General features: G+C 37.8%; 1 protein-coding gene across 1 annotated transcript in view; it reads right to left on the bottom strand.

Moving 5' to 3' along the window:
* The window catches only part of LOC121946809 (copine-9-like), a 97,157-nt gene that overhangs the window by 64,525 nt on the left and 8,124 nt on the right, over positions 1-24,508 (bottom strand). The window contains exons 3-5 of the mRNA XM_088082484.1: positions 6,238-6,284; positions 1,713-1,816; positions 336-374 (exon numbers count right to left, since the gene is read on the bottom strand). Of these exons, the coding sequence (XP_087938610.1) occupies positions 336-374; positions 1,713-1,816; positions 6,238-6,284 (190 nt within the window). The remainder of the gene's footprint in view (positions 1-335; positions 375-1,712; positions 1,817-6,237; positions 6,285-24,508) is intronic.

Raw genomic sequence — 24,508 nt, 5'->3', positions numbered from 1 at the left:
GTGAAATATATTGGAAAATAAAAGGTGAGATGATTGAGGGATATAATAACAGAAATCAGTGGATATCTGCATATTCGACACTCACCTTCTGCTCTCCCATGGGGGTTGATTTGTTAAGGAAAAAAAAAAGACTTAGTCACAAGATGGATTTAAAGTAAACTAAGCACTAAATAGATTGATTCATGCCAAATCATCATCAGCGGCTGACCTCATTCACTGTAAATTAGCTTAACAGTGTGAGTAATGCTGAATACAATGCGATATATTTGAGGCTCGATGGAAGTTGTCAGCACTGAACCACAACTGTCATTTGAGATGGACATACTGTACTTACATGTTTGGAAATGTTACAGCTTCTGGAGTCCACATTGTACCTGTGAGAAAAAAAAAAATGAGATAAGATTGGAAGAACTATGCATTTGCATTTAAAGAGATGTAGTGAAACTATGACTACAGATCCACTGCTATTCTTGAAAAATGGATTTAAGAGCTTACTTCCAAAAGCAACAATTTCTGTCTACAATATCTACATGCATTTCTGTACATACAGTAAAGAAATGCGAGCTTAGAGTTTGTTGAAAGGCAAGTTTGCAAAAACTATTATCAGCAAAAAAAAAAAAAAAAAAGTCATGAAATGTGTAGCTCAATATTTCAGATTCTAAAATCAGTTCACACATAGGCTACTTTAACATTCATAGAATCGTCCTTTGCTTATCTTGTAGAGCGAAAGATCCAGGACTTTGACTACCCATGAAAAGACAACTTGTCCTTTTTATCATGCAAATGACTAGCTTAGAGATACAGTAGACATATTTTTGGACTTAGGCACACCAGCTGGTTCCAACTTCCACTCTATATGCTAAGCTAAGCTAATTAAATCCAATGTTCTCCAAACAAGACAACTGTATTCTTCCTCTTATCCAACTTTTGCAACACTGTTTAAACTAACTTGCCCAGCAATATTATTTATAAACCTTTTCACATTTTTAATTTTAGAAACTAGGCTATCTGAATTAAAAAAAATCTAGAATAAAAGAACATCTGAAAGTGCTGTTATCTGGGCTACTGTAACCTAATATCTAGGTTGTTTCCCAAAGCTTATTATTTGGGCATTGAACATAGAAAATTACCTTGCAAAGCAGGAGGGATGCTCTTGAGGTATGAATTATGCACAATGAGAACAGTATCATCACAAAAAATGTTTGTTCCATTTTCATGTTCAAAGTCTGTCAGCCTCTGCCCTACAGACCTCACTTAGCAATGAAAAACATTTCTGTGCCTTGATTAAAGGTACAGAGACATGTAAGTGATCTTTCCCTGTTATTGATTAAGGATAACAGGTAGGTGAACCGAACAGAATAGCCAAGTGGGTATAAAGACACTAATTTAATCAGTGGGGCTATCAAGCAACCTTAGCAAGTGACCTTCTATCCTTTTTCTTTTTTTTTCTTGTCTTTTAAATCTCCTTCCATGATTGGCCATCCCAGCATTTAATCTTAGCATTGATTAGCCTGTTCATTTAGCCTAATCTGGAAAATTAGCTTTTCACCGAACTGAAGACCTGGGGAGCAAAATCATTCAAATGTAATCAAAGGCTTTGCTATTTTTAGTAGGTTACCCTGAACCCCGACTGATGCATTTCCATCAGAATTTATCCAAGTTTAGAGTGAAATGAATTCAGATTCATTTATAAAAAGTGTCAGACTACTTACACATCAAACCTTAGATTTTGTTTCTCTTCAAAGAAGAAGTCCAGGACGAACTTCCTGACAAAATCTGGATTCCGAGTGTTGTCGATTACCTCTGTCCTGCCAAACTATGAACACAGAAAGTGAACATTGATTTATGATTCAATACATGTTATTAAGATCACATCAAGGAAAATACACGTGTATAAAATTGATGAGATTCAGCAGCGACACACATTATTGCTGTAACATTTCACACAGGACCGGAATCCATAAATACAAATATCCTTTCCAAAAATATGACCACACTGTATTGTACTGAAATTCATTGTGCTGAACGTTGTGTCCCCAGAGAAATCACACAGCCATATTAGAGTTACATTTGAGCCAGCTCTCAAACCTGCAAACCCACAGAGTCCCAGGTCCAGCCTCCCTACTGGGCCAGAATGTCTCTCCATCACCCTGACAATCACACCAGTAATCCCCCCGGTGGACTCCCAGCCTCGCCTCTGTGGCTTGGCCCGACAGCACCATGTAATGAGCTATTGATCTTGGCACTGCCTCACTGCTGCCTCAATACCTCGATTCATGTCTTTAGTGCCCAGTGCACATAATCCGTGCTATCAAATGCGTCCCCAGCCTGGCCATTACCGAGGCCACGCAGGGGAGTGTAGTAGACCTCAGAATCTACCTGGCATATTGACCCAAAGGGAAATTCCCACGACATTTCCTTGTACTGTTTCTGTTTTTGGGGCTGCAGGCCTTTGCTTTATAATCTCACTCAGGCATGATTGGTTAATAGGTGTTGGGGCATGCATGAAGGTTATGGAATTGCTTTATAACTGGTAAAAATGTTCATTGTCTTAGAGTCCTAGAGTATCCAAAGCAGAGCACTTGGAAAGACAATGCTGGTTATAGGCTAGGCAAGGCTAGGTTGTACATCAGACCATCAAATACATGTGTTACAGAAACCATGTATTTCTTGCAACTATTTATAACTTATTAATTGATTCACTGTCCTTAAAGGGGATCTATTACGCTCACTTTCAGGTTAATGCTTGCACTTTGGGTTTTTGCTAGATCATGTTCACATGTTTCACTAATGTTAAACAACAAAACAAAAAACCTTATTTTCCATACATTGTCTTTGCTGGAACATCTGTATCCTGTGTCTGAAATGCTCCATTGTAGCCTTTGTCTCTGTAAGCCTCCCTTCAAAACGGCCCATAATGCCCTGAGTGGTCTGCTTTCATATCTACACTCTCCACAACTTTGCACATTTTGTCACTTTGTCATTTCAGCCATATAGCTGCACTTTCTACCCATAAAGAAAAATTAAAATCACCAAAAAATCTTTTAAACCAAATTTCTCACAACTGAACATGTTTCAGCAACAATATGATCTTAAACTGGGGAGAAATTAACAACTTCTGCAATAAAGACTATTCATTTTTCTAAAGTTAGCATGTAGCTACATGTAGCAATGTACTAGCAGCTATGACTGTAATGGAGTACCGGCACCGTCTACTGTGAAAATTCTAAGAAAAAGATTTTCAACACAACAGACCATTTCCAGCAGGAATATGATCTGAAATCTGTAAGAAATCCATAACATCAGAAACCAAGAATACATATTTCCCTGCTGTAAGCATGTAGCTACATGTAGCAGTGCAGGCAACGTGATGCACCTGCCAGCAGTAGTGTGCCTTGCACAGATATACTGAAATCTGTCACAAGCTGACTTCATCTTGTCTCAAAAGTAGAAAAAAAACAACAAAAAATTTTTTTTTCGTAGCATAGTATTTAAAATGAATGCTTAAGGTTTTTGCCTTATATAAATTTACCTCATTATGTGAAACTTAGACATGTTTAATATGAATATGAACTTCCCGCTTCTTATTAAAGTAAGAGTACAATACAGTACAATAAAAGTATTTCACAATTTGTTATTTCTGAAGAGCAGATTGTTACTGTGGATAACAAACAAAACCAAGTTTGGATAATAGATGCTAAAGGGAAGAATTAAAATCAATGTTAAACCAATACAAAAAATGTAATCAATATTTTTGTCAAATTGTTGGTTTCTTACATATGTAGCCATTTAATAAGTGGAATAATGTATGCCTACAGCTGTCCAGGTTAAATTAGCAAAGTTATGCTTAAAGTTGTTTCCCCTGTGTGTATGTGCACGGTTGTTGTGTGTTGACTTGTAAAAGATTTACATTCATTGTGTTCAGATAACTAAAATAGAGCTCATGCAGACCACAGCACAATAACTGCATTAGTAAAAAGCATTTTTGAACTGGTTCATTTTAGAGGTTTTACAGAGATTGGTTGAAGAGGAAATCTGACGGTCTCGAGCTGCTTTACTGGGTATTACAGTAAAAGTGCTGAATCATTATTACTTTGTATGGTATAGTAATTGGATAGCACTTCTCTATTGCCTTATGGTTGGGCCAATTTCAAAACGTAATTAGGGTCAGTAAGCTATTTATCCTTGAGCTGCAGAATTAATAAACTGACACTGAACTTTGCGCTTTGTGTACTACAGCACAAACTTCATAGACCTCAATTTCTGAAAAGAGCCCAGATTAAGATGTAATCAGGCTCAGCTGTATGATTCATTAGCTTTTCTAATTATTCTGATAATTTGTCATCTGTACTTAAATGCAACTTTTTGTGCAACTACTGAATAGTCATCATAACTAAATGTACTACAATAATTACAAATTAAAATATTCAGAATTGTTGGATCCATTCACCTGATCAGACCCTTTCTTTCTTTTTCTTCTGTACTGTGCTGTTTACTCCCTACTTGCATTTTGCTCTGAGGATTGTAAATTGTTTAATTCAATAAAGTCTGCCAACTAACAGTGGGCATTTCAGTTAGCAAAAAGTTTAACAGTTAAATCAATGACATATTTGTACCTTCAACTCCTGTCTCAGTATTGTTTGCAAATTATTTGATTTCACTGAGCACTTTATACTCTGACAGAAAAGGCTATATAAGTTAATGTTGCAATGGCTGTAATAAGCTGTGAATGCTTCCCAAATTTTGGACTCTACAGCTTTCCTTTCTCTCAAAGGTTCAGCGCTTTTAGGATGGTTTGCTACTGGTAAAGGTTTTGAATCTATCTGTTGAAGTTCACCAAAGGTAAATTTTGCATAGATTTACCTACCTCCATGAGCAAATGGGTTAATTATCCTTATTTTATTAAAATGAATTAATGCAAGACTTTTTTATTTACAGAAAAAGCTGTCTGTAGTCAACCATGGGCCATTGTAGATGATTTGTGGGAGCCTGTAAGTACATTGGCTGGAAAAAAATCGGACCCCTTGTGATCAGAAAACAATTTAGTGCACAGCCTGATGCAGCAGGAACAGCAAACAGCCAAAATAATCCTGACCTTACACGAACCACTAAAGCAAGAAAAAAAAAAAACAACACTCCATCCTCCAGAGTGGATGATGGACTAGTTGGGGACATCACATAACACCTTCAGGATATAGCAATATGATAAAACAAATGCTTTTTGCACAGATTTTTTTTCTTTAGCTTGCTGAAAAGAGATGCAAATGCACGGTATGTCTCCTTTAGAGGAAAAATCTACGAATTCAAATCATGCTATAATGAAAAACATGATGGCAAAAGAAAACAAAGGATCTTTCAATTTTCTATTCAAGCACAATAATCTGCTCAAGGTGCGTAAGGCTGCAGCAGGATGTTTACTCTACTGATTGCGGTGCAATTCATGCCGTGTTTTTGATTAAGCCCTTCCGCGCGGTGTAAAAAAGGTGTGAGGTGTCTTGAAGTGAAGGGATCAGAAGTGGCAAAGCCTTCACTGACACATCAGTGTTGACTTTGAATTTGCAAATGGGTAAATATACCGATTAAGGACAGAATGTCATAGGCAAATAACACGAGGCAAAATAGGGCTACGAAATGACAAGAAAATGTGTCTGTGTGTCAGAGAGATGGAAAAAAAGGAAAAAGGGTAGAAATTCAAAGAAGTGGTAATGAATGGAAAATCACATAACCCCACTGTAAAAAAAAGTGACAGAGGGCAAGACAGCACGGAGTCGTGAGGAGCAGACTGTGCATATTTGATGAGACCCAAAAGGAATCTCTCTTCTTCGTGTCCCGGCCCTTAGTCGTGATATGAATTCCTTTGTCTTACATCAGAAACCTGATATAATGAGATCGTTTTTATTTATTTATTCCTTAACCTGTACTATTATCCATCAGTTTGGGTCAAGTGTATGAAGTTTTTTTTTCTACTTGAGTCCATTTTAGACAGTTTTTACACCTCTGTGGGTAAGTGAAGAGGTTGACACTTTCAATTTTCTACAACAATGTTTTTGGGGTTTGCAGTGAGTTGCCTCTGGACTTCTAATAACCCCTGCTCTAACTGAAAGTCACCAGCATCAAAGAAAACTCTTGAAGTTAATAATTTAGCATTCCTAAAAAGAAAAAAAACACGTATCTGGCAGACAGGTAGACACAAATATTGGATACTGATATTGGAGAGCAAAAGGTTGTTTAACTTACCTCCCGCCATTCTTTGGTTCCCACGGCCTGCAAATATAACACCACCACTGGAAGAAACAGAGGAGGGGAAGACACCGATGGAGAAAGATGACAAAAAGAAAGAAAAAGAAGAAGCTATTCAGTTTTAGTGATCAGCCCGATAGTTTTTTTTTTAACATATTGGCACCTGCAGCACCAAACAGATATTAAAACACTCAGGTAAGAAAATCTATGCGACTCAAATCCATTTTCATTAAATCCTGCATAGCTTGAAGCAAAGTCAATAATTCCTCAATAAAAACCATTACATTTCATTGTTAGAATTAAAGAATCTGGACAATCAAGGCACTTGAGGGATTTTTCATCTATGATGAAAAAAGTCACCCTTAATATGGCAAAATAGGAGTTCAGCTGAACTTTCTATTATGAAAACATTTGAATGTAATTTTTCTTGGGCTCCTTTTCACTTTTCTGCTCGGTATACCTGCATAACAACAAAGGCATAATCAATCTTTACATTTCCTGCCTTGGAGATATGCTGTCACCACCTTCAGCCAGACCTCTCCCTGGATATCAATATCTATATTAGAAAAGGGCAGAATTACTGTGTATAGGGCATTATTCTTCAGACTAAATGAAATATACAGTCTGGCTCTCGTTGCTAATTGTCCTCTAAAGGGTAACAACAGTACCAGTCGTCTCAGAAAGTGCCCCAAAATGACATGTTTCAGTTTTAGGTGACAAAGCCCCCTAGCAGCTGGAGTAATTGTGACTCCTGTGCTTGGAAGAGAACGAGGTCTTCAGGTAATGTTATTTCCCCAAATGCCAAACTTTAACATGAGCAAGCAGTGTTTACTCCCTGTTGCCTACGACAGTCAACATGGGTGTCCTAAATCTTTCTCTAACTCTTTCAACACAGTTCTCACCCCAACTTGTCACATGTTGCTACTTTGTCAGTGGACTTCAGCATCTACAAATTATGCTCTAGATGTCCTTCTGTGTGCTATTCATATTCTTGGATGCCAGAACCCTGATGTCAACAAACGCACACAATGGGATGACACTGCACATGGTAGTGTTTAGGCAATGAGAGCACATGGCAACCAACGCTGGAATGTCAACAAATGCACATGCTGACATGGATGGTTAGATTTAGGGGAAGGAGGCACATGGTACGGTGTAGAAAATACATTAGATTCACACCAGAAGCAAACACCAGACTCCCGTATGAGAGTCCGTTGTTTGTGGGACCACCCCTCCCATCCACCCACCCTATAGTTGCCTTTGAGCTCCTTATGTAACTTTTGTTACCAGCAGCATTTTAACATGATGCTGTCCTGCCACATTTAATGGGCATGGGACCGGTTCCATCCAACTGCATTCTTAAGTGGGACCACTCATGCACATATATTGAGAGGATGCACCAAGTGCCATGTGGCCATCTGTCAAAGCTATAACACCAAAACCACTGACAGGGCGGTGCTATTTTATGAGTTTGGAACATGAGAACAGGGTGATTCGTTCCCTTTCTATGAGGAGACCATGATCATTTCCTATACTTAGCCACTGTGCCTAATGAAAATAACCAGACCTTGATCAAATATACATTTTTCAGCAGTTCTTATGGCCAGTTACAAAACTGCATTTTGATGTTTAATTCAGAAGACTTGTTTTAATACTAATGACTATTTCAGTCTAATGGTCAAACCACCACTTTGGTGAATTGCCGTACAATTTTTCATAGTCCCCTGGGGATGAATCTCCCTGACGTTGGTGATCTCCTGACTTTTCCTAAATCTCCATAAAGAAGCTGACCTGTTTGGTTCAGAGTGAAATGTCTTAATTCTCACTACATTTTATTGCATTTAATGGACACTCATGGTCCCCTGGAGATGAATCTTGCTAACTGTGATCATCCCGTGACTTTTCCAGCTCCACAAAGAGGTTGACCTTTGTGGTTCGGAGTGAAATGTCTTGACAGCTATTCTATGTTTATGTAATTAATAGGGAAATCTGGTAGCTAAAGCTATTCCTGGTGTCCAGAAGATGAACCTAATGATGATATTGATGCCATGACTTTTTTCATCCCTTGCTGTCAGCAGGTCAAAATGTCACCTTATCAGTGAAATAAATCTAAATCTACATTATAGACTGGCACTAAATTTTGATAGAGATATTCATGTACCCCAGAGGATAAATCCCAATGGCTTTGGTTATCAACTTACATTTTGGTTTATGACAAAATACCTTTAGAAACCCTGGGCAAGACGTAGAACACATTGGAGGGATCATATATCTCATTTGGCCTGGGAATGCCTGGGAACCCCTCCAGGAGTAGCTGGAAATTTTTCTTGGGAGAGGGACCACTTTGCTTAGCCTGCTGCAACTGTGGTGTATTATGCTCAGTTTCTTAAAGTTCCTTATTTGGTCAGGCAAGGAGGCCTCGAAGTTAGTGGTCTAGGGATGTTTAGGCCTGGAAGACAAGTGTGTAGAATACTGGCGCCAGGCTAGAAGTAACATGGAATAAGGTTCCTTCCAAATAAGGAGATACTTGTGGGGTTTTGTGATTGATCACAGCAGGTAAAGAGTTGCTTTACGGACAAATGTATTGATGCCTGTACGTATATAAGAGACTTGCATGAGCTGAAAGGGAGAGATTCGCATTGGTCCTGAATCCTCTCCCAGGCAGACCATGGGGCCTGGTGGATGCTGAACTTTTCTGCAATAAATTGATTATTATGCAACCGAGTCGGTGTCCGTGGAGGTTTCTTCATCTTCCACACATCATTGCTACTTAAGAAACAACTACACAACCACGAAAAAACCCCAGATAAACCAAAGAAAACAGATGAATGGACAGACCTTTAAAATGAATGACATTCCCAACACTCAATAACTTTGTGTTTAATTTTACTTTGCATATTAACACACTAATACACTAAACTAAAGGTACTGTTAAATAGATCATTAAATATATAAACAAAGAACAGATAAATAAATCCCACACATTTTTCATTTAACAACAAACAATACAACCAAGGACTTTGTGTACAAGACTTATTCAAGATGCATGAGACTTGAGTGAGTCCTATACTGCCAGAAAAGAATGTGCCATTATTTGTAGATTATTTGTGTCGAGCATTTGCTGACTTTTAAAAATAATTATTCTGCCATCACCCTCTTTACACTGAACATTACAGCCTCACAAAGTCATTAGCATGGCTATAGACTCTTAGTATTATTGAAATAAAAGCAGCCTCAGTGGGCATAAGTTAAAGTATAAGCCCCCTGACGAGCAATTATTTGTGCTTTACCTACCGTGGTTTGTTCAGCAAACCTTACATTTGTTTTCTGAGGCGAACATTTTGAGTACAGTTGCAAAAATATGCAATAAACCAGAGGCAGTGCAATTATACCCCACAAATTCATCATGTTGTCATATTAGGATCAAACATAGAAGCTCTTGCAAAAGCAAACAAACACTCACTAAAGGCTCTTATGGGATGTATTAATAATTGGCCTAGTGCTGTTGTTTGTGTCTAGACGGGCACCATAATCCACAGTGTGCCTCTGTGAAGTTTGGACATTAGCACTAATGAACTTCAGAGTGTCTTGACCGTCAGACAATTAAAACCAGATTTTCCCTTCTAATGAGCAATTAACAGAGGGGAGATAACAGAGAAAGGGCAGCAGGCAGCAAACCTTTTGGGCATTGTGTCTTTAGAAGAAAACAATCTTTTCTTTGTCTGATTGTTAACCATACGGTACACATACAGCTCTGCTTAAAAGCGTATTACGAGATAATCAGTTTGTGAATAACATGTTAGCCTTCAATTAGATTACAGAGCAGAAAATAAAAAAGCAAAATACACTCCAGGGATTAAATCTGCTGGTCTTTAAGTTGTAGCCCAATGCTCTCTCTGGCCCATCAACTAAAATAATGCAGAGTATGTCTCTTTATCAAACATCAAAGTCACAGGACCTTGATGTTTCCCCAAGGTTGCAGAGACAGCACCATAGCCCGACAGTGGGCTCAGACTAATCCGTGTCGGGGCTACATCAGTGTCGGTCATGTCCTAAGAACCTGACTGATTGCATACTTTATGGAAAGTGACTTAGAAGGGAAAGAGCCCATCTGGTCAGCCACAGAGCGGCCAAATCAGGCAATTCGTTGTCTCTCCTATCCTTACTCCAACTACAACTCCTGACAATAGTCTGACTGCAGGATGGAGTACCCAGGTGACTCTGAACACGAATGAATCAGGACTGAGCACAAATCATGTTAAGTTCTTACATTGATCCACATCCTCACAGTATATAGTAAAGAGAGTGCTCCAGTGGCACAGAAAAAAGACGATCACTTACGAACAGGGGTGTGCACAGATATTTTGAGGGTCAGTGGGGGCAATTATTTAAAAAACAAGGGTTGCATCCGCACCCCTACTGTACTGTCCCAATCCTACAAAAATGTATGCACAACAGTTCATAGAATATCCTACAAATTAGCATCCCACAAATGACGTCATGACCCTAATGTACAGTCATGCAATTTATGTTTAGTTACAAAGGTTAGGTTGTGGAAAAGAAACACAGTTGTGTGTCTCTAGGCTTAAGTAAGTAAAGTCATTGGGGTTAGGTTTAGGAAAAGGAACATGATGAGGACATACCCAAAAATGACACAAAGTTCACACAATTACGAACATGCCTCTCCATGGGAAAATCCAGTATTTTGTGAGAGATCAATGTAGGAGTACTTGGATACAAATTTAGTTGCTTTCATTTTTGTAGGAAAACATGCAAATTGTTTTTGAAAACAGCCTTTGACACTTTGTCATGCCCCTTGGTGACTGATAGCTATGCACAGGGAGCTTTTTAATGTATTTATGTGACGTAAAGCACATTGTAACCCGTGATTTATGTTGTGAAACAGTCATGTTAAGGTTTAGGCAACAAAACTACTTGGTTAGATTTAGAAGAAAGGTCATGTTTTAAGTTAAAATAAAAAAAAATTTAACTTAATGTAATGAGATGTAAATATGTTATGTGAGTGACATCAATGAATGACTACTGTAAGTTACATAATTTTCTGTTAAAGCAACATTAACTTGATTTCACAAAAATGGCATTCTTCTGGGTGAAAGTCTGGTTTACTTTGACCCATTAAGCTCCCTTCCCCCCTTTGCTAATTTACTCACTCTTTATACTGTATCAGTTGCTCTCAGCATCAAGTATAGCATTGTTTAGGTTTACGTTGGAGTAAGTGAAAGCCTGGTGCATCTCATAAAGATGCTAAAGGGAGTCGATATCACACTGCGAGGGGCATAAGAAAGGGTTAGTATCTGACAACCTGGGAATGAGAATGGCCTGGAGAAACATACTGTAATGGAGACAAAGTATATAAGAACTACACACAGCTCTCTCTCTCATTACATAATTTGCAAAACTGTCAACTTGCATTTGAAGTAATTATCAAATAACTGTTAACCTGCACTGGAAAAATAACAAAGTCATTAGCTGCTGTAAAGACCCTTTTTTGAAGCCAGCCTCAAGTGGCCAAACAAGGAACTGCAGTTTTTGGCACTCCCCATTGCTGCATTTTTCAGATCTGTAGGTTACAACTTGGTCCAGAGTGAAACCTCAGCGAAAGAGGACTATGAGACTGTGGTCTAACCACTTAAATTACTTTGTGAGGACATTCTTGAAAGGAAATATTTCATTGCAATGCACCTCTAATTTATCTTTTTACCAGATATCTCCTGGACGTAAAGAGCATGTAATCTCCAGCATGTACATATTGTATGTGCAAGTACAGTAAGAGACATTTCCATCCCTTCTGTATTAAAATGTCCATTCTGTCAGTGTGTTGAGTATAATTGAAAATGGCATAGTGTACTTTCGGACTCATCCAGCTAATGCCAAGCGAGCTGACAGCAACAGTCACTAGTGTGAAAGGTTTTTTCAACTGGGGATTTCTTGCCGCCCGCCTCTTGGATTTGCACTGCAGGAGAATATAATCAGAGAGTAGGCAGACGTAGACAGGATGCCATGGGCTTACGTACAGGCTGGGGCACAAGCTGCTTGCTGTGAGGTGAAACAGAAAGGGTGGTTGGATGGCAGGACTGTGGGGTGGTGAAGCTGGACAAGGAGGAATGAAGGAGGATAAAATGTAATATAAAAGTGAAGGACAGGGAGGGAAGGTGGAATTAGGATGAGATAGAAGTTGGGTGGGAGAAAGAGCAGGGAAATAGGTAAAGGTGGCATGAAAGATGAAGACATGAAGGTAAAGAGATGAGCTGGATAGACGACTGTTTGGGAAACAGAAGCCAAGCGGAAGTCCAGTGTCAGGCTGTGGCGGATTTTAGCTGGAGAAGAAGGGCCTGGCTGTCAGAAATCCCTCACAGATACACCTTTCACACAGCAATTTAGGTGGAAAAGGGTCGGCACACATCCCTTCTAATCTATTGATCTGCTGCCAAGAGAGGGATAAGGCGAGAGAGCCCCAAACCTTTGGAGGCCAATTCTTAAACCTCAGCGGAGCAGCAATAACAAAGCTGCCCAACTGGGAGCCAATATGGGGAGATAGCCTGCACCAGGCGTTTTTTTTTCCTTCCTGTGAAAATCCAACCTTCATAGTAGCCTACATCCCAAAGCTAAGCTGCAATAGCAAATATCACCCCTGATCCTGATTTTCAAAATTCATGTTCTTGTGTTGGGTGTTGATGTCTCTTCTCCCAAAAATGATAATAAAATTGACAATATAAGTTTTGCAGGCCAAAAAAAAAAAGATCCAAAAAAGAGATTAAAGATACTGACAAGCAAGGAAAAAACTTCAGGGTTAAGACATATTTCTATGTCTGTCCATTGTTAAGTTAAAAACATGAATAAGGGCAATATTTTCACTTTCAAGAGCTAGAAATAAGAGCAATACCAGTCTCAAGGGTGTCTGTTAAAGAAGTGTTTCACTCCTGGAAAGACGGTCTTTTCATAAAATTGGGCTGTCTATGCAGAAAGACAAAAATACTAGAATACTAGAATACCATAATAAAAAACTTACAACTACCAGAATGATTTGTGCTGCACCGCACCAATAAATGCTGACGCTGATGGGTGATGTAATGCAAGCTTGTATGTTTTTCAACAACAAAAAATATGGCTTCCAGCTGGTAGTAAACAATCTACAAATTACAGTTACTAGTTATGCCTAAATATGTTTCTGAAAACGTTTTAGGCAAGACATAGGCAGCTCAGTAACAGGATCATAATTCAAAATTTATCAACACTGACTGGTTTTAGAGTCTGAACTGAGAGAGAAAGGAGCGGGACCCCTAATCCAGACCCTCTCGAGGACATGAAACACATAAACTAAGAGATGAGCAAGGAGATCTGGGTGCTGTTAAAATGACATGGTTTACCACAGTTCTTTTTCGCATACTACCCACATTGTTACAATAAAAAACTGATTCAAGTTGGCAAAGTATCCTTTTATGTATAAAGCTGGTGGCAATTAGCCTAGCTTAGCATAAAGACTGCTAGCCTGGCTCTCTCCAATTGTCAAAAATCAAAGTAACACTTTGTTTTATATTTTTTTTAATCTTCAGATAAACAAAACAAAAATGTAACTATTTAAAGTCTTTACTTGGCTAATTGCCATCATGCATTGCCATCTTTGTATTTAACAGACAGACATGGTAACTGAAAACAAACAAACAAAACAGCAAATGGGAAACTGCAGCATCCGGTTATATTTCATACATTAAATTCATTAATTGTTTATCATCATTTGGTTATTTGTGAATGGGCTGTGTTCAAGCTATTCCTAACATATTCTCATTCCCAACTCTTCAAACACCGACACTTGGTCAGTGGCCCTAAACATTAAACTAGGACACTCTAGGTACCCCTGTAGCATCAGTTTTGGACACTCAGGGATGGAGTGTCAATATATGCCTGTTACTTGTAAATATCCTCTTTTCAAAATAAACTTTAAATGAAGGTAAAAAAAAAGTTTTTACGGTTATTTCTTCAGGTGTAGGCAACAAAAGTATGTGGTTTTGTTTAGAAAGAAACATCATGGTTTGGATTAGAATAAGTCTGTTGGCTGTTAGTGGCGTAATGTAACGTTGAGTGACATATGCACATACATAACTTGACATAACGTAACATGCTACACATACCAGCACACTCGATTGACTTTTGGTTTCACACAAGACAGCAGGCTCCCCTGTGTGAAAGTCCAGAGTTTGTTTGACCCTGCCACCTCCCCTTCCATCCGCCCTATGAAGACTTTCTTGTTCACTACGCTCATGCAGTTGCTCTGAGCTTTAAAAAATTGCTGCTCAAGGGTGCCTCTGGTGCATTGATATTTGACACCAAAGATCACTGATTTAACATCAACATTTGAGAAGCTGGGAGTAAGACATTGTGGTTGAAACAGGTTGTTAAGCTGCTCTTTAAAATATATGCACCCCTGTTCATAATGGACGCTGAAAGCTAAACACCTAACAATGGACTGTGACTTCGTCATGTGTATATCAACACATAACTAACTTAGAAGGAATATGATTTAAAATGAATTAAAAGCCATGAGTATGCGATGGATGACCGTTAATGTCTGAATCAACAGGGGCTCCACACTCTTTCCTCAGAACTCATCAGGAGACCTCGGGGGTAATTAGAGACCAGTGACCTTTATTTAGATGGTATGACTCAAGCCTTGCCTGTATTCACCTCCACTGCTGAACCTTTATTGAATTATAATTGACCCACTTTTTTAAGTGGAACTTGTCAAGATCATGTGTATACAATGGATGGGAAAAACGTTACGAAATAAAATTCCTTGCCTTACTTTAAAAAAAAAAAAAGTCTGTCATTTTTGTTGTGCCATAGCAGAAATTCTGCTTTGCATCTTCCAATTCTCCCACAGTTTATGCTCAAATACTTACAGCGGCAACCCGCATGGAGAGAAAATTGCAGCAGTACTGGAAAAGTAATAAAAAACACTTCATTCTGAATCACATAAAAGCAGCCTAAATCATATAGTTCATACATCAGAGTATAGTCTTCCAGATGAGTCATTTCAAACCCCAGCAGGCACTAAAGCAGATTTTTATAACAGGACAAGGAACAAAACTCGAAAACCACACCTGCTGTGCTATAACAAAACATTAACTCCTACTTGCCAGTGAGTCAGAATCTGTTATAAGCAAATACAACAAAATGAATGTACAGAAAGTATCCCATAGATTATGAAATGTAATCAACATGACTCACTAACTTCTTAATGGGAGAATAATTATCATAATTGATACAATGCACATGATTGTATTTCATTTTAAATACTCCTGGACGTGTGGGAGCGGGGAAGGCCGTCTCTCCTACAGATTTTTAATGGAGTGAGACACTCATGCATGTGGATGGAAACTGTCAGCACTCCACTGGCAAATGATGTTACATAAGAGAAGTGGGATGTTTCATATGGGAGCCTGATAGCAGTTTAGATGGTGGTGGATAGAAATACAAGTGTAAGTGGTGTGTGGCTTCAGGAGCTGCACAGTGAGAACATGAAGCAGCTAAAAAAGACTGCCTCCATTTTTGTAAGTGTTCTCTCTTAAACTTTCAGTTTTAATGAGCCAATGTCATCGCTGATTTTCTTATTACTTTAGAACTGAAACGATATCAGTGTAATATCAAATTTGAATAGTAATTGGAGCCGGAAATTACACTTTTTGAAGTGCAAAGGGTCACTTCTGTGACAGAGAAACAAAGAGGTATAGCTCTTGGAAATGAGATGAAAAATATCTCATGAATTCCATTATTTTAATCTGGTCCAAAAGAATGTATCGTACAGATGAGTCTCGGACCGAATGACAGAACTTATTTTTTTCCCCTTTGCAGCCTATAATCTCTTCGAGGATTTCAATTCTTCTTTGCTAGTTCAGCTCAAATAAAGAGGAATTTCACCCGCTTGGGGAAATGCATGAGAGCCGTTTTCTTCTCTCCAAGGGCGACATCAGTGTGGTCGAGGTCACGCATGCCTAGAATATGTTAAAAACCCAGTCAAGACTGGACCGAATAAGACAAAGGACCAGGAGGAGTATCCAGCGGACTAACAGCAAGGCAGAGCTTTGTGTATGAAAAGCACTTTGTTTCAAAATGAAACATCGATCATTTAAAAAAGTGACACCTACTTTACAAAGCTGACTGACAGCCAAAATTGGTACACAGCATGCATGAGTACTTTCCAAAGGGCTTACATAACTTCAATGCTCGGTGAACAAAATATCAGTGTAAAATCATCATGATTGATTGATTCGATTATTATACTATGTGTTGATGTTGAGGCTGCTGCCAAGATCTATTTAGTCAGGTTACAAAACTATGTTGTATAATTAGTTACAAACATTTAACCACCCTGCAGTCACAGAGCAGCATTAACATTCATGTTTGAGATATGTTAAGTCCAGTATTCACTCTCCTTTAAGCTGTTTTTTGGTCTCAGCTCCTGAGGAATTATTTCACTCTTTAGTCGTTAAATACTCCACTGTGTTCACCGGCGAAGTCGCTAACTTTGTCTGTGTGTTGTTTGGTGCAGGGCAGGTGGTTTACAGTGGGTTTATCAAAGCTTTTTTTACTGAAAACAAATGTTAGCATGAAAGAGTGTAGATTTGGTTTCAGAACTGAGGGGCACAATATAGAAAAATTAAATAAATAAACAAAAAAGTAAAGTTTTTTGAACAACAGAATAATCAATAATAAAATGCTATGGCAAAAAAAGCAAAACCTAAAATCAAGTTTACTTCCCTTAACCCTTTGAAACCTAGATCAACATTGGGCTGTGTTCAGGCATTTAAACCTTTGAAACGTGAGCAAATTTATTTGATTCGTTCATTGGAAAAAAAGGCAATAACCATCTAAGCATGAAATTTAAAAAAAAGAAGAAAGTAAAAGTTGACAAGAGAAAGACCTGAAATTAACAGAGAGAGAGAGAGAGAGAGAGAGAGAGAGAGAGAGAGAGAGAGAATCATTAAGGAAAACAAAGAATTGAAAAAAAATTCTTTTAATTACTTATTTAAAATTAGGTCATAAATTTTAATAAAAATATAATTTTTATTATTATTGTTATTTATATTTACTATTTTTTTTTTTAAAATTTTACTTCAGGGACTTTCTGTTGTTTTTTGTTGTTGTTTTTTTTAAATGTTTTACCTTTCCTTCTTTGTTTTTTGCTTATTTTAGATAATTTTCTTGTAACATATTAGACATTTGGGGGTAATTTCTTGTTAAGCTGCTTGTCAGCTTCTTTCCATGTTTTTGAAAGAAATTAAGCCAATTCACTCAGGTTTAAATGGATTAATATAATATAATATTGACCTGATTCTAGATAATGTTGTACGTTCATGCTGAGAATTATCCTGCCTTATCTCTTAAAAGTGTGCATTATTCACATAGTAAGATGTGCCTACATGGGCGGATTCATGACATGCTTTTTACACACACAGGAACAGGTGGATGGACTGCAGGTGGGTGAAATAAGACATAATTAATCCAGAAAATATTTATGACATTCTCTTAATGTTAACATAGCAGAGATCAGGGCAGAGCTGTAGAGCTGCTGTCTGACCCTCTGTTAAGACAGACAATGTGTCCGTTTACTCATGAGGAGCAGCATAACTTTATTTTAGAGGATAAATTTTTTAATTCCTCAATATATACATCTTTTATATAACCAGGTAAAAGACTCATTGAGATTTGTAATCTCTTTTCCAAGAGTGACCTGGCCAAGAGGGCAGCTTAAAACAAAGTTACAACAATAAATAAACAATAAATAAAGACAGACAAATACAACTATCAAACAAATACAACTATCACACAGTACAAAGAGCGAGCACAATCTCGAGTTAAAATGCGAAAAGTACAATCATCAAATTTCAGTTGTGATTGGAGTAGCAGTCATATTGACCAATAGTGCTATTTTCTCGACCTTTTAAAAGTGACTTAAATTCCCCCAGAGTGATCAGTTCAGACAGCTTTAAGTCCTTCTGTAAGTTAAGTGGAGGGGGCGTCAAATTTAAAAGCTTTTTTGGCAAGTTCTGTGTGAACTTTGGGGACCGACATCAGTACTGTGACAGCACAGGCCATATTGATTCTGGTTTGTATACGTATAAGTACATAAATAAGAGGGAACCATCCCAAGTGGACTTTTGTATATAAAAACCAACCTGTGTGAGAGCCTGCAGACAGACAGAGAAGGCCAATTAGCAGCAGCATACAATGTACAGTGGTGTACGCGGTACCCACAGCCAGTAATACAGTGTAAAGCACAATGGTAAACAGTGTCTAATTTCTTTAGGCAATGATCAGGTGCATTCATAAAAGATCACCATAATCCAACAATGTTATAACTACATTTTTTGCTTTAGCTACATATATGTCCCATGACATTAATGCTCTTACTGCATTACTCTCTTCAAAAAAACAACTCTAATTTGCTGAATACAGGTGTGTGGGCACACCTGGCTTTTAAAGAAAATGGGAGAAGACACATTGGTTGGTTGAAGTCATATTACACCGAAAACACCTATGATTATTTAAGAAACTATATAAATACAATACTTTTGCCATTTGTGCTTCACACTGCATCCAGATTATGCATTGCCTGGGAAACTGGCCATGCCCAGAAAGCTTTTGTAGCATGCACATTAGACTATGTGCTACAGATCGTTTAAATAGTGTCCTGGTGTTTGTAGGAGAATATAAGTTGACAATAAAATCATAGAATACACTTTTCTTTACAACTTGTTAAAAAAAAAAAAAGTATCTCTAGGTTACATATGCTCCTTAAAACCCTTTAAATACAGTGGGGCAGCTTTTATGCTTCTACGTTGCCCAAGAGGCTAAAGCCAGTACTCGAGAGTCAAGGGGCCGAGTTGTGAGACTCAACATAAACCACAGTTGCAGCTGTAAAACTGAAACAATGAACTGAAAGATATTCAAACTCTTGGTGATACATCCAGGTAGGCGTCTAACTACAAGAGAACTCACTCACATTATACGTATTTGAGTCACTGTTTTGTAAAATTACAGATTAATTAATCTTAAAAAACATTTGTGTTTTTATGGAAACTCCTGGCAAAGTTAGAAAAGCTAAATAAAAATAAAAAATACTGCATACCTGGAGTTCAAGGTCAATGTAGAGTATATTACATTGAGGATAAAAAGACAACTTTCATTGTCAAAAGTGTATGAAAAGAGGACTTGTACTTTTACCCAGCATAGAAATAAAAGTATTAAGAAAAAGAAAAGTGAAAAGCTTCCTTTCTGGCAAAGTGGAAGAGCACTGAACTGGAAATACCGAATGTCATCTCTCATTGTGTCCATCTGAAACATCAATAAGAAATCACTGTGAGCCAGCTTCCAGGTTCTTCACTTCAGACACACATCGATCGCAAAGTTCTACATCCTACACGTACGGGCTGGATACAGAGGCTTCAGGTAATTTGATGGTGGAGTAAAAGAAATAAATTTAATTTACACAATGACCAGGCAACGTGATACAACATCCCCAAGGACAAACACTGAGTCATCAATAAATTAGATAAGAAGCAGTGCTTCAGAGTCTTTGCTTTGGTGTCTTGGCACATTCTTGTACAGAGCCGCAACACACAAACGCATGCTACAGCAGACACACAAACACACACACCTTAAGCTCAAAAGGATTGATGACTGAAACTCTAAAGAGGGGAACACAGCCTAATAAAAAATGTTTTAAAAAAGTGTGTATCATTTTTTTCCCATCACATTCTTGAAGAAAATCTAATCAGAGCCAAGGCTACAGCTACCTCAGGTGTAACAAACAAAAATCATTCAATACTGCACTGAAATAAAAGTAAGGATATCTAAGTGAGGATCACCTGATATGAAGTACCATCAAAGTGTAAAAGCTTTCGGGTTCTGTCTCTAATTTGCTCGTTCTGTTTTTTGCAGGCGTCCCAAATGTGCAATCATGTGCCTCCATCTTTCATGTGGCTGTTGTTATCTCTCTCGTGGTCTCTGCACTGTGGATCTGTCACTGATCACTAACTTTGATCCCCGAGAACTTCACATGATAACATGCACTCTCATCATCACAGCTCCAGATGCTCTCGCAGGCCTTTTGACTAATGTCGACCTTACACTGAACTACTTTTCAAGCGATTCCACTGGCACAGACAAATCTCCAATGTCGGAATGAAATCATGACAGTTTACTTCACAAGGCATGCTCCCGTGATCTTGATCATTTGGATTGAGGGGGCAATTAAACTCAGTCCAAGTCAGTTGGTGGAAATTAAACTCAGTCCGATCCAGTTTTAAGCCAGTCTGCAAATAGAAAAGAAGAAGAGAGCCCTCCCAGAGACCAAAGACAAGGCAATAAACTCGTTAGACAGTAAGCATGGAAAGGAGTCCAGAGGGGCAAGAGACTGTGAACAAGTCCTGGTTCTGTTGTATTGTGGAAAAAAGGAAATTGTTTTTCAAAATGGTAGTCCAAAAGTCCAAATGCAAAGTTTGTACACAGATACAGTATTTTTTAATGTTTTATACTGATGCCAAATTTAAATATTGTTGACATATATTGTTGACATATGGCACCTTTTATCTTGTGTTTCTAGAGCTATGTGTTTTAGTGGACACATAAGAAGTTGTTAATATGTCATATTTCTTCAAGGGGAATTTGGCCTAATAATAGCTTCCACTAGACACAGGATGGAAAATAATCTCAAAAAGGAATCTAGTCTTAGTTATGTAAATAGTGACACCCGAGAAGGGTAGAATATTCAGAATAAGATCTCTTCTTTGTCTAGTTAATTTCTCCTGGACATATCTGAGCTCAAAATAACATCAATGTGAGATTTTGAACATTTTCTCATATTTCTTAAAAAGTCTCCTCTTGTCTCAACCAGCTCCTAAATCAAGATCTTAAAATGCTTGTTTCCTCTGTTACTGCAGTAATTGTTGAGAAAACAGTAAAGTCTGAAAGAAAACTTGACTGGCTTATAGATAAGTCTGCTCAATTTCAGAAATTTGTCTCAGTAATCAATTTCAACTTAACTTTGTATTTTATCTGTTCTCAGAGCTGAGAAAATTCTGAGAAGCCAATGAGCACAACAGCTGATTCAGACTATGTTTAGATAAGAACAGCTCTGCTAAAAAACGGCAAAGTCTTTCCTTTGAGTTTTTAAAAATTCTGCATCCATATAATATTCTGAGAGAAATCCTCCTGTAGATGGATCCACAAACACAACTGAAAATGCTGTAGTATGTATGTCAGGCCAGTAGTTGGTGATGTAACTTCGTAATGACACACCATAGAAGAACACCAAAAAGGGGTTGCATTTTGACCTCTAAAATGCTGTTGTGATGTGGACAAACGGCCAAATCATGCAAGATCAGTTGCCATGTAAATGACCAGTCATACTTACTCCTTATTTCTTCTCAGGGGGGATTTAGTAATCTCCAAATAAGATGCCGATTTATTTTTGATAAGTCAAAGACAAGATAATCGTCCCTGCAAAATCTTATAGTCTGTGACTAAATCCCTCACTGACTTCAGAGGTAAGAGGGTGTCAGACTTTAGTCTTTAAAAAGTTTTTTTTTAAGTCTTTTTGTGCATACAGGAATTAGTCTCTCTTTGCTTGCAGTATACTTCTCAGGAGATCAGGTTTTCTCTCAAATTCTGGTTTTTAATGTGACAGTTCCTTCTTGAGCTCAGGGACAGACTTGCGCAGATTAAGACTTAGATTGAAAGCTCCACAAAAAAGTTAGTCAGTGGACCCTTCTCATCAAAATCCAGACTTGTTTCGGCCATTGCAAGTTTCACTCTTCCTAAAACAACTTGACAAAGCTCGGTCACTCACTGCTGAGGGGACATAATGATAAACACCTGCTTTCACTTTCACCGATTGAGCAGATGATCTGCACCCACATCACATGCTTCAGTGGGGCTGAAAACTTTTACTTTATCATAACCTTGTGAACCACAAAAAGCTGCAAAATTTAAACAATCTTGTGTTCTGCTTTCTGTGGACACTGCCTGGTGCCATTTGTAAAATATATATATCATGGCCGTGAATTAATAATGAAAAAAAGATCATTAAGTCTTGGTTAAGTCCATGGTTTCACAGGTATGGGAATGAAATCATTTTGCAAGGCCTCAAGAAAAATATTGTTCTTCATCTCCATGGACTCAATTTGGACTGAATTTGTTTTATCTTGATGAATGAATGAGTAAGTGTGTGAATGAGTCATTCTTAGCAAAAAAAAAACATTAAATTTCACCCACAAAATTACCATTGTGTGTCATTTACACACCCTGTGCTACCTTGATTTTGTGATGCCTCCTTTGTGCACAGGAAATCCCCAAAAGGCAAGCATTCCTTATAAACTGAAGTAATCAGTGACAGCTTTTAACAACAGATGAACTAAATTAAAACATCTGTTTACAAATGCACACAACTCGTGTAGTATAATCCAAGTCTCATTTATCCAATCATATGCTCACTGCTTCCTGAATACATGCATTTTCACTAAACTGTTATGATATAAAAAAAAAACAACAAAAAACAAAAAAAAAACAACTAAATATGACTTGGAATGTGTGTTATGTGTTGTGTGTTGATATAGTTCTGCTGTTGTTAAATGCTGACCCTGATGTCTTGGAATCTCTGGGATCTCTGGTCATCATAGAGGCATGCAAGAAAAAACGTTTTCCTCAAAGAACTGAGGTAAAACACTGCTGACTAAATGATATATTTATCACGTTTCACTGATTAACATCTTTCTAAAAAACACCATCCGAGGTGTGTTAAAGAACTAATTTGTCATCCTCCATAACTTGACGTGTTTAGCAGCTTAGGCACTTAAAGGGCCTTGGTATTGCTGAAAACAACAGGGTGTGATGTGTGTGTTGATGCATGCAGTTTCAAGTTCAGTTAATTAGTTAATTATGATGATGTTTTTGTGTCTTAACTATGAACTTCTACTCCTCTCCCAGCTGTATAAGGTTGAGCTGGAATCTTTTTCACATTTCCTTTCTGCCTGTTTCAATGCCTCTGTGCCAGCGACAGCCATGGCCTGAGGCATTATGTTTTTTGGGTTGTCCGTCCATCTGGCCCATACTTATGAACGGGATGTCTCAAGAACAACTTGAGGAGATGTCTTTAAATTTGGCACAAAGGTCCACTTGAACTCAAAAATGAATTGATGAGATTTTGGTGGTAATAGTTTGAGGTCAGTGTGACCTTGCCTGTTTCACTCTAATGAGCATAATATCTCAAGAGAGCCTTGAGGGAAATTTGGTACAAACATCCACTTGGACTCAAAAATGAACTGATCAGAATTTGATGGCCAAAGGTCACGGTCACTCTGACCTTGCATCCATCTAATTTTCATGAATACAATATCTAAAGAAGTCCTTGAGAGGATTTCCTAAAATTTGGCACAAACGTCCACTTGGACCGAGGAATGAAGTATTTAGAATTTGGTGATAAAAGTCAAAGGTAAAAAAAAAAAAACACTGTTATCTCACAAAACACAAAACTTGTAACTAATGCGCTTTATGACAAAGTTTTACACAGATTAATTATTCAAATAAATTCTGAAGTTATGAAATGTTGTATTCAAATTAATGTTGTGTCTGAAATATTACCAACTTAGAAGTACATAATAAATGCACCGCTGAGATGATGAGGCTTCAGAAGTTCAACTATATTTCTAAAAGTTTTTTATATATAGCAATTACACATGCAGATTTCTAAGTAAGTTTCATATTGCATTTTTATTTCCACCTCTGGCTGGTCCCTCATATTCATCATCTAGTTTTATTTTACTCCTCTCTCTCCTAGACCAACTTGGGGTCTTCCTGCACAGCTGACCCATTTTCTGAGTGCTGTCTATTGGTTCTGAATAACATTAACATCAGAATAGAGTGATTAACTTACCTTAAGCTCCGTGAACTCTTTTTGGCCTGATTTTATATTGTGTATTTTTTGTGCTCCCTGTCCTGTGAAGTTACTATATTTAGCATTTTTGCAGTCTCCAGCAATTCCTGCCATACAAGTTGCTCTGATTAAACATATATAATTTGATTAAATGGTCTATATGAGAAGTGGAAAAAAGAAGGACTGATTGATTAGGTCAATCTTTCCTCTCCTGTATGGCACCCACGCTGTTAATTACTTCCTTCCTGTCATACACTGCAGTCACATTACTGCCGTGGCATTTGCTCCCGTGTAACTTTGCTACCAAATATCCAACAG

This window comes from Plectropomus leopardus, chromosome 9, assembly GCF_026936395.1.
Source record: "Plectropomus leopardus strain MGB_pleo_1.0 chromosome 9, ASM2693639v1, whole genome shotgun sequence".
Lineage (NCBI taxonomy): Eukaryota > Metazoa > Chordata > Actinopteri > Perciformes > Serranidae > Plectropomus > Plectropomus leopardus.
This window is presented reverse-complemented; position numbering and strand designations above follow the sequence as displayed.